The sequence below is a fragment of the Procambarus clarkii genome, chromosome 8 (assembly GCF_040958095.1).
Source record: "Procambarus clarkii isolate CNS0578487 chromosome 8, FALCON_Pclarkii_2.0, whole genome shotgun sequence".
Lineage (NCBI taxonomy): Eukaryota > Metazoa > Arthropoda > Malacostraca > Decapoda > Cambaridae > Procambarus > Procambarus clarkii.
In genome coordinates this window covers 46,675,369-46,687,188 of record NC_091157.1, presented here as the reverse complement: position 1 = coordinate 46,687,188, position 11,820 = coordinate 46,675,369, and the positions used below count along the sequence as shown (strand labels likewise).

The following is an 11,820-nucleotide window of genomic DNA, read 5'->3' as shown; positions in this document are numbered from 1 at the left end:
CCAGTGAACTATTAAAACCACTAGAGAAGTGTAAACAAAACTACTATCTCACTTAAATCTCTTTTACTTCTACTTCTACAATGAAACTACTTCAATCTCTTGAAATACTACTGCAACCCTTTTAATCCACTGAACCACTACAACAACAGCCACTATAATCCACTGAAATTACTCAACTTCCACCAGAGTTTACTCAACCCCCCAGCGAGGTAAATACGCACACACATATTATTATATACTATGTATATGTATATATATGCACAGACTATGCATTTTATTTGTCACTTAACATACGTTATATATGTCATATATATGTCATATATAACGTATGTCATATAACATACATTATATGACAAATAGTGCTGGGAAGACGGGACACCACGAGCGTAGCTCTTATCCTGTAACTACACTTAGGTAATTACACACACACACACACACACACACACACACACACACACACGTTATACAAAGTAAGGTTTCTAGACAGTAACCCAAAAATATTTCATAGCTCTCTGTACACTGTTAACAGCAGTCATTAAACTTGAAGTTGAACGCTTGTCATTCGAGCGATACGGGCGAGCAGGAAGGGCCAGATCGCCCTTCGCCTGGGTTTAACAAGTGCAGTTGGCCTAGTTATCCAGGCTAATGATCTGCCGTAATTCGCCGCTAGTTTTTGTAATATTGCCAATTACTTTCGCTACAACAACTTGTTCTAGCGCTCATTTAGTGGTTGCGCTGTTTAAGTGGCTCGTTATTAAATTTGGCCCTTGTATCAGAGGGGTAGAAGGAGGGTGGGGGGGAGAGGGGGGGAGAGGTTGTAAAGTGATTTGGTCACGAATGGACTGGTGGAGTCCCAAATGTGTTGTGTTGCCCACTTGGCTTGGTTTCTCACCAACTCACTCACTCACTCACTCACTCACTCACTCACTCACTCACTCACTCACTCACTCACTCACTCACTAAACATGAAGGGCTACTACTTATCTGAATCAACAAAAGCATTAGGAGCAATATTAATATCATCTTTTCCTTCGAGACCAAACTAAAAAAGTTTACGTTATTGGTAGACTTATAACTGGTGAGCATTAGACAAGCCTTCAGGGACCTCAATAAGAAAGCCTTCTTCACTGTTTTAGCCACCTACGTAAGACCAGTCATGGGGTATGCAGTTCAAAAATCACATATGGATACTTGAAAACGTAAATAAACTTGCAGGTGTGAGAAAAATGTGAGACTAGACACGAATAAAGGCTAAAGGAACTGAAGATACCATCTCCAGAGGAGACATGAGAGAGACATTACAAATTCTTTAAAACAAAATGATATAGGTGGAAGCTGGAGACACAGAATAGCATAACATGTTCTAAAAGATATGATTTAAGACATGACAGTCGATAGTCGTGACTTTACACGACCTGTAGCTAAAAGAGGCGGAATCCAAGAGCTGGAATTTAATATTTGCTGGCATAAATGAGTGAGTGCAAATAGGTAGGCACAAGCACGCTCGTGTCTACACGCTGTTCAGATCAAATTTCTCCTAGGTTACTCCCCTATTATCCCCTAGGTTACACCTCTATTCCCCCCTAGATCACATCCCTATTTCCCCCCTAGGTTACCCCTCCTATTTCCCACTAGGACGAGCCCATCTTCCCCTATGTAGCAGCCAATCTCCCCTTAGGTCTCAGCCCATCCCCCCCTCCCCCAGGTAACACACCCCCATCCCACCAGCCAGTTCTCTCACGACCCTTCAGGTCAGAGGTCAGTTCCTCTCACGACCCCTATGAGGACTGGAACCAGTACCACCGGAGTACTGACCCCAGTACGCGGGCACGGGGCGACACTAACACACACACGCCTTCACTAGCTCCCAAGACAGACAGAAGTGACTGACAGAGGGGTGGTGATTGTGGTGAGGTTAATGGTCAAGCATCTGGTATTGTGGTGGTGTTGTGGTGGTGTGGTGAGGTTGGTGGTGTTGTGGAGGTGTGGTGAAGTTGGTGTTGTGGTGGTGTGGTGAGGTTGGTGGTGTTGTGATGGGATTGGTGGTGGTGTGGTGAGGTTGGTGGTGGTGTGGTGGTGGTGTGGTGAAGTTGGTGTTGTATTTACTGGTGAGATTAATAGTACAGGAGTGTGCAATGCTGGTGTCATTGTTTGTGTGGATGGTGGTGGTGTTAGTGGTGTGGATGGTGATGAAGATAGTGAGGTTGATCATACCGATAAGGGTCGTGAAGTATTTGGCGGTGATTATGGTGGTGTGGTTGTTGGTGAGGTTCGCCTTGTGATTGTGAGGCGGGTGATGAGTTTGTGTGGAAGTGACAGTGATGGTGAGTGTGATGGTGAGTGTGATGGTGGATAGGTAGCAAGTCTCAGTGTATACATGGTCTCCAGGGCAGCGGTCGCTAGCCTAGCCCCTGCCTAGTCAATACTCACCAGTAGTGCTTAGTGACGCCCTCTCTAAACATCTTCTCATGGTGATTATACCTCTGACGAGTGCTAGACAAGACTGGTGATGATCAGGGAGTGTGCTGCCCATTGGTGACCACTGATAACGATAGTGGTGATAGTGAAGGAGAAATGATTGCAACGCTGATAACTATTTTGCAATGGCGGCTACTATGGCATAGTGATTGGAGAAAATTGTTCCGAATTTAAATTAAGTGATATTGAATTAGAAGATAATGATAGACAATTGAAAGAAATTCTAAGCAATTCTGATTTAGATATAGATTTAGAGGTAGTATATTGGTAAATATATTGTGGATTAATAATGGCAACCGTAGTATTAATAGTAGTATTAGTGTAAGCGCGTACCATTCGACCCCATAGTCCATTTATGGAGAGGCTTACTACATCAATATAGTGTTTGAATGAAGGTGAAGACAACACCCAATACTTGCGTAAGTGAATTATCAAACCCAATTTTCGGATGACCATCCATCCTTTATGTTGTTGTATTAGATTTAGCTACTTGGAACAAGAAGTTCCAAGTAGCACGGGCTATGGTGAGCCCGTAGTGGACTTGTGTGTCCCATCCTTTATCTAGCCGGTGTAAACACCGTATTGAACCAGGATTCTAAGTGCTTGAGGGTGTGTATATATATATATATATATATATATATATATATATATATATATATATATATATATATATATATATATATATATATATATGGTAGAGAGCCTCGTGTGGTGTCCTCCATTAGACATTGTTATGATTATACTCTCAGGAGACTCCCCAATGGATGCCGGAACTTCTGAACCAATGAACAAATGAACTTGGATTCTGGGAAGCGTGTGGCAGGTACCGCGGGAGAATTTTTCCCACTTTGACCACCACAAAGTCTGTGCTTATACGAATTAATAAAGTTAGTTAAATTAGCTTCATTGAGAATAATTTTGCTGTTAGTTGGATCTGCTTTATTAAGAGATTTGTTACCCTATACCGTTTCTATAGAATTTATATATGAATGAGTTTGGGTGGATTTAAATAGGTGATGCTACATGTAGGCCAATGGGCCTTCTGTAGTTTCCTAGATTCTTATGTTCTTAATCTATAGTTACTATTAGTAGCTCAGATACCTCAGATAAATACTAGAAGTGGTAATTATAGATTATTGATTAGAAGTAGTAATAATTGGTGGTTGATCAATAAGGAAAGGAAGACAATAATTAATAACCGATGAAGTTACTCGCCCTTAATCTCCTCAAACTAAATACCACATACTTATACTGTCTATCACTTTGTATGTCTGTCCAAAGTTGTAGACCAAATCATTGGGACTAGCCACGATGAAACATGACTGATATGGGTTTGTAACACACACCTGTTAAGGTCGGCCCCATTGCCACTCTTTAAGAAATATCGGCTCTTAGGTTTTTAGATTTAGCAGCTGAACATGACTCGGTGATTATAAATTGAAAAACAGCTTTCTGTATATAAAGCTAGAAACTAGTGTAAGTATTCCATACACAAACACCGTCTTCAGTGCCTTTTCAGAAGGGATCAAATATTTATTTGTCTTTGTTGACATTATTAAAGCTACAAGAACGCATGTTTTTTTGTGTAATATGTTGACATATGATCCTAACATCATTAATACCTGACCTTTCCTTCATCCACATAATATAGCGTTATTTAATGTGAAAAACAGGACAATGGGAATAACTGCATAGCTCATTAAAAGCTTAGAAAATAAGAAACTGAAGTAAGGAATGTTGTCACTGGACCTTCCAGAGGCTAACTCTTCACTCAAGTCGTCGTTGATGGTATCGTAGACTCTGTCGGGGATCACTGTGTATCTCTACTTTCTCAATAGTACGCTGAGACATACGCCAGAAGTTGAAGTGATAAGGGAACAACACCATGATTCTTGGACCCAGACCAACGCGTAAGTAGAAAATCGATTATTATTATATATAATATATATATTATATAGTTCTAGTGAGAGTTCAAGTGAGAGTTCTAGTATATTTAGTTTATTATACACCCTATTAAAATTTTGTGACTGAGAAGTCAAATGGTTTCAGTGTCACATATTCTGTCCAAGAGCTGGACCACAACTATCTCTCGTCTAAGCAATTTACATATATTTGGATTTGACTATGATGCTCCCCTCCCGGTGGGTGGTGGTGGTGCAAAGTTTACAACCACGTGCACCCACGCCCTACAGTAAACAAACTTGGGACACGTGCCTAAAACGTCTATTAGCACATCATTATGAATAAAATACTCATTTTCTGAACATTTATGATTACAATTATTTACATATTCTTGAATTTGTTCACATTCAGTTACATAGTGACGTAATATATGTGAACCGGTTTGCTGGGACAGTTTACTTCTGTTCAGATATATATTAGCAGGTGACGCAAGCACCAAGAATTACTTATTTTGGCTACACACACCTTACTTTGAGTGAATCAGTGTTTCGGATACACACACACACACACCTGAGTAAATCAATCTGAAGTGGGATTCGAACCCCCTTTATTAAGGGTAACCCCTTCGCCTCGGACTCCGACTACACCTATGTTGTTCGAGCAGTCTAATCAGGAAAAGTTGGTACGTCTGTTATTGAATTAAGCCTCACTACGATTGGTATATTGGCTTGCTTGTGAGGCACAGTGAGGTACATAGTGGGCTGTACATTGGGGTACATAGAGGGCTGCACAGTGGGGTACATAGAGGGCTGCACAGTGGGGTACATAGTGGGCTGCACAGTGGGGTACATAGTGGGCTGCACAGTGGGGTACATAGTGGGCTGCACAGTGGGGTACATAGTGGGCTGCACAGTGGGGTACATAGTGACAGAATGCAGGGCCTGTGCCTTACCCCTGTGTTACTTAACGGGGGGGTTACTTACCCCTGTGTTACTTAACGGTGGGGTTACTTACCCTTGTGTTACTTAACAGTGGGGTATGTGGGATACATGATGGTGGTTGGATCGTGGTACCGGATGGCGGTGGTCTTAGGAGTGGTCGTACTCGCTACAATAGCCCTCGTGCAGCAAGGAAGTCAAACTCTCACTCTCGTGCACTCTAAGGTACGTCAATTGTCTCTTTATAAGTCTGTGTCCATATCTCACTGAATAAATATGATTTAGAGTATTTAAAAACAGCCGTCATGAAATAATTTTTAAGTCTGGCAACAATGCTTTTACTGAAGTCTTAAATTTAGTCTTTATGTTTTAATAATTGTGTACGTTGTTGCCAAATCCTTAATCTAGGGTCTCAAGCGTTCCTAATCAGCAGTTCTTTCATTCCCCGCTCAGTTTCCAAGCAATTATAAGAACATAATAACATAAGAATGAAGGTAACTGCAGAAGGCCCGTACGAGGCAGCTCCTCAATGCTTTATGCTACCACCATCTTTATCTGCTTTCTCCTAACACATCTTTTATCTTCTTTTCTTCTAAATCTCGTCCAACAGCCCCTACCCTTTCCTCCGCCTATGATGTACATCCCTCCACCTTCCCACGACCACATGACTGCTCTCGACGCCTGCTCCGTTGAAGCCGCCACCATAAGAGCCGACCAAGTCGAGGAAGCTAGCGAGGATATGGACAAGTACAAGCCCGGGAGCTCTAAGAGGGAGCCGGTGGGCATCAGTGGTCATGTTGGACGTCAGGTGTACGTGTTCCTGTGGGGGTCGTCCGTGAGGCCCGGGGATGTGTGGGCCCAGTGGCTGTCCCGCCTCCAGCGAGTCAACATTGGACTCCTCAACGTGCCCAAGGTGAGTGAATGGTGAGCTCGTATTGGGCCCGTGATTAGGATTAGAACGCCACCACGACTCCTACAGTTTTTCTTCATTGATACATCACGTTAGTTTGATTTCTCTGTTTATTGAGTCAATGGGTTTTATTGGGGTCAGGGGAGAAAGATTTAGTGGAGGAGCCTAGAATGGGGAAAAAAATGGTGATGCTCTCAGATGTGGCAGGTATAGACAAGATTACAATTAAGTAGGTTCAACAGATGCAAAAAAAATGAATTTCTGTGTTATGTCGATAACACAGAAGATATGGAGAATTGTCTGTAGCTTCAGGTGATATAAGCAACCTTTTCTTTTGAATAATACATTGAGTTTTGACGTAAAAATCCCCCCAACGACAAAATATGATGTACTATAAACTATAGCTGCTCGCTAAATTGACGGGCTGTTACGTTTTCTGTTTAGGTCCTCGGTTAGGTTAGAGCATTTAGCACATCATTTTTGCGACGTTGTGACAGCTGGAGAGGACGGGCTGCTCTAAGAGTATCAATAGATGTAATTAGTGTACTGAACACCATGTTCAACACATACTGAACACGAGATGAAGCTGTAACGCTTCTGAAAGTTCAACTGACTTTTCAAACAACAAAGGTGTGTGGAAATTTTAAATGCCACTTTATTGGTCTTTAATTCAATGTGAAGTGATAAAATGGCAACTTTTTTTAAATAATTTTAAATTAAATTTGTGAATAAGAATTTTTAAAATACCCTTCAGTGATCATTCGCACTCTCTGGTCGGTACAGCGTCGGCCAAGCTTCTTGTTGGGTTAGAGATCGATTCCTTCACCCAATCCTTATATCTTTTCTCTTATAATTCTTATATCCTTGCTCTTATAATCCTTATATTCCTGCTCTTATAATCCTTATATCCCTGCTCATATAATCATTATACCCCCTTCTCGTATAATCATTATATCCCTACTCTTATTATCCTTATATCCTTGCTCCTAGAATCCTTATATCCCTGCTCCTAGAATCCTTATATCCCTGTACATATAATCATTATATCCCTGCTCATATAATCATTATATCCCTACTCTTATAATCCTCATATCCTTGCTCCTATCATCCTTATATCCCTGCTCCTATTATCCTTATATCTCTGCTCTTATTGGGTCCCCATAACCCTACCAAGTCAGACTTATCAGACTGTTTAAGTCTGTCAAACTGTCAGACTGTTTCCCACTTTCTCCCGAGAGAGCAAAGCACCAGGCTTTGCCCTGGTGCTTCCTGTGATAGAAAAGTGGAAGAGATAGAAAACGGAAAAAATTGCGTTAAATAATTACATACTGCCATAATTTAGTACGTAAATGGACAAAGCTGGAACATTATATTTATTTATCAAAGTAACTTCCATTATGGAGTCACGTCCCTGCGAATTTTATTATATCCAAAACAAATCTAATTAAAAAATTAAACTTTGTACATTCTAGATTTATAATAATTGTCTTTAAAATATATATAAAAAATCAAAAACGTGAGAAAAACTCTACAAACAATTTAAGATATTACAGAAAATATATATTTTACCAATTTAAAGAAACAATTTTTTGGGTATTTTTAATATATCGTTAGCACAGGTTGAGAGATGATCAAGTATTTCATATATTTATATGTACCATTTATATATATATATATGTCGTACCTAATAGCCAGAACGCACTTCTCAGCCTACTATTCAAGGCCCGATTTGCCTAATAAGCCAAGTTTTCATGAATTAATGTTTTTTCGTCTACCTAACCTACCTAACCTAACCTAACCTAGCTTTTTTTGGCTACCTAACCTAACCTTACCTATAAATATCGGTTAGGTTAGGTTAGGTAGGGTTGGTTAGGTTCGGTCATATATCTACTTTAATTTTAACTCCAATAAAAAAAAATTGACCTCATACATAGAGAAAAAGGTTGCTTTATCATTTCATAAGAAAAAAATTATAGTAAATATATTAATTCAGGAAAACTTGGCTTATTAGGCAAATCGGGCCTTGAATAGTAGGCTGAGAAGTGAGTTCTGGCTACTAGGTACGACATATATATATATATATATATATATATATATATATATATATATATATATATATATATATATATATATATATATATATATATATAATACATATATATATATATATATATATATATATATATATATATATATATATATATATATATATATATCAACATACCCTGCTGGGTCTGTCTCTTTCAGACCGTCGCCAGAACTCCACTTGAACGGCTTTCAGACATGATAGGCTGGACCTCGTATCCTGAGTGGTCTGTGTGGGCGGCGGCGCGGGTGGCGATGCTGTGGGAGGCTGGCGGTGTGGTGCTGCCCCTGGGCGTGGTGCCCACACGCCCACTGTGGGTGGAGGCACACGGACCAAGATCCGGGATGTTGATGCTGGGACGTCAAGATGTGCTTCACCGTCATAGTGGAACGCTCGATCCCGTGCTAATGGCCATTCCTGCTCACCATGTGCTCCTTGAAGCTCTCGCTTACTATCTGGTTTGTTGGTTTTCTCTACCTGGTCTGTGTATTCCAACTACCTGTTTTATAGACCTCTCTCTCTCTACCTTCCTGTTAATCCCCACTACCTGGCTTGTATATTTTCGTTGTGTGGTATTTGCTAGTTAAGTGTCCCACTCTCAAGGTATATGTAATGCCAAAGTAATGCCAAAGCGGTTTCAACCCGTCATACTTTGTGTTATTATATGTGCCTAGCAATTTATATTTTATTGGGTTCCTTTTAATTTAATTAGGTCATGTTTGGTTTCATTTTTGTCCATGGTAATCTTTGTTTCTGTTCTGCTGGATAACATTTACAAATGAGCTAATAATTATGTCATGGTTTATATGTGGTCAGAACAGATAAACCTATGAACGAATCCACAAGGGCCGTGAGGAGGGTTCGAACCCTCGTCACGGTGGAATTGTTCATTTGATAATTCACGTTATTGTGATTTCTGCGTGTAGATAAACCTATGTTATTCCATTAGCAAAAACTGTACAAACTGAAGTCCAGCTTTTATGTTCATTATTTACTTCAAACTGTGAAGAGAGAGCAAGAGAATGAGCTCCCTGGGCAGAGTATTGGTATCAGGAGCTTGCTAGTGGTAAACGCATACCAACGTGTTCTTCCTGTAGAGAACTGACATCTTAGTCAATACTCCTCTCTGTCCCTCTCTCTCAGGTCGGTGATGTCAACGGCGGGGATATTGACCCGATCACTAGCCAGAGGCAGCTGCTGACGAAGGCCGTACAAGAGGTGTGTGGGGAGGACAAGCTGGAGAATCTGCCCCAGACCGACTGTCACACCTTCACCGTCCTTCCCGCCAGCGGAGTCCTTCACATGCACCTCGACCAGGTACGCCTGCTGGAGACGGGGTCGCGGCACGCCTGCTGGGGGAGGGGTCAGCGATGTAGGTGATCCAGCAAGCATGTTCACAGTCATGTAATAGTCTCTACTGTATATATGAGGAGTCACAAAGGCATTTGCTAGTAATATTTGTATAGAATTTGGTTGGTTGCGTGTGTGTAGTTTTTATTTTTGCCTGCAGGATCCAGCTGTTAGCTCTTGGGACCCGTTTTTCTAACCGTTGGTTGCCTTTGGTACTGATTCCCGAAGTGTGTGTGTGGATGCAGTACGTAGCAGCTGTCTAACTCCCATATACCTATTTACTACAAGGGGAACAGAAATATCAGGTGAAAAAAAAGAATCGAACCCGTGCCCTTAGGACTGCGACTCTAGAGTGTTGTCTGCTATGTTCTGTGTGTGAGAGAGAGAGAGAGAGAGAGAGAGAGAGAGAGAGAGAGAGAGAGAGAGAGAGAGAGAGAGAGAGAGAGAGAGAGAGAGAGGACACAGTCCATCACACTTCAGCTAAACTCATCATTTGATCTCTCTCACACAGACGCCTCCTGAGCCAGCTGCTGCGAGGGAAGCGCTCCTCCTCCAGTACACAGATGACCCCTACCACCTGGACGACCCCGTCAAGGTGTTCCAGCTTTTCCAGTCGTACGAGCTGTACAACTACTGTCCCAAGACTGCTGAACATCTGACAAATATGTATCGAAACCTCCTGTAGTCCCACTCAACAACCGCTGCCCTCAGATGGCTATCTGATGAGTGATAATGAGTGCTCCCAGTTATGAGTAGAAATGTATTATGAATGTGTGTGTATTCACCTAGTTGTGCTTGTGGGAGTTGAGCTCTGCTCTTTCGGCCCGCCTCTCAACTGTCACTCAACTGTTACTAACTACTAACTATTTTTTTTCTACAGCGCACTCACACACACACACACACACACCCAGGATGCAGCCCGTAACAGCTATCTAACTCACAGGTACCTATTTACTGCTAGGTAACAGGAGCATCAGGGTGAATGAAACTCTGCCCATTGTTTCTTGCCAGCACCCGGAATCGAACCCGAGCTGCAGGATTACGAGACCAGCGTGCTGATCACTCAGCTACCAGACCCTTTACACATCCCTTGTGTGTGTGTGTTTGTGCTGAATGTATGTGTAGAAAGCCCCATAGAGAGTTGGGAACCACATTGTACAGTTTATAAACTAAATGACCCAGTTAGAACATCGAACAATAATATACCAATATAAGGCAGCGTCTGGGATACTCTCGGACGGAGGTTCGAATCCTCGTTACGGCCCTTGTGGATTTGTTCATTTGATGCATCACGCAATTGTGATTTCTGTGTGCAATATACTCCGTTTGTGACATGCGCGCACTAACCAGACGTATGTACATTGTACCTCATTAACCAGCGCACTCTCACACTACTCACCCTCATCTCTATCACCCTCACACTTCTCATTCCGTTTTCTACAATAAATGCTATTAAAAATCAGACACGTGAAGAGGTTTGTGTTGACTTGTGGCTTTATAAGCTCCTTTGTCCCGGTTTTATTTTGAAACATAATGTTTATTTATCATGTATATAAGCATATATATTGTATGGAATTATTTGTAATTTATATAATTTATTATAAGGATTTAAGGTATTAAAAACGTACATCATAGGATGTGTCTTTTTAAAGTGTTCCAGCCAGCATAGAAACATGAGAAATTGGAAAGCTGTAATGGGCCTATTGGCTGCTGTTATTGTTGTTTTAGATTTAGCTATTCAAAACTAAATGTCCATGTAGCACGGCCTATGGCGATCCCGTCTATTGGCTCATAAGTTATGTACTTAACCTTCACCTCATCCCTGGTTATATTCCCAGCAGCACAGAAACTTGTAACTCCGAAGCCATCAACACTGCTACTCTTCTGGTAAAAAAAAAGTGTCCAGCAGTTGGACACCCTCATAAATACTGTCAAGGTGTGTCCTCCCCCACCAAAGCAGCCACATAGTAAGGACTGACGAACTCAATGCGACCTCAGCACACAGTATACATTCACTCTAAAAGATCTATCACTTAAGGGTTATTCATGCCCGTGCCACCTCTTGGGTGGCTTAATCTTCATCATCAACTTGTAATCACGAAACCTAAAAACACTTCAAGATATTACTCGACCAAACACCACATTCATTCCAGACA

The 11,820-nt window shown here is 41.3% G+C and overlaps 1 protein-coding gene across 1 annotated transcript; it reads left to right on the top strand.

The window, feature by feature from the left end:
- The first annotated feature begins 2,255 nt into the window (after positions 1 to 2,255).
- Positions 2,256 to 11,299, top strand: LOC123759876 (uncharacterized). Its single transcript, XM_069318017.1, has 7 exons — positions 2,256 to 2,471; positions 4,130 to 4,388; positions 5,413 to 5,543; positions 5,929 to 6,231; positions 8,476 to 8,772; positions 9,458 to 9,631; positions 10,176 to 11,299. Exons 2-7 carry the CDS (start codon positions 4,364 to 4,366, stop codon positions 10,347 to 10,349), a joined length of 1,104 nt encoding a protein of 367 aa, XP_069174118.1. The 5' UTR covers positions 2,256 to 2,471; positions 4,130 to 4,363; the 3' UTR covers positions 10,350 to 11,299.
- Positions 11,300 to 11,820: the final 521 nt, after the last annotated feature.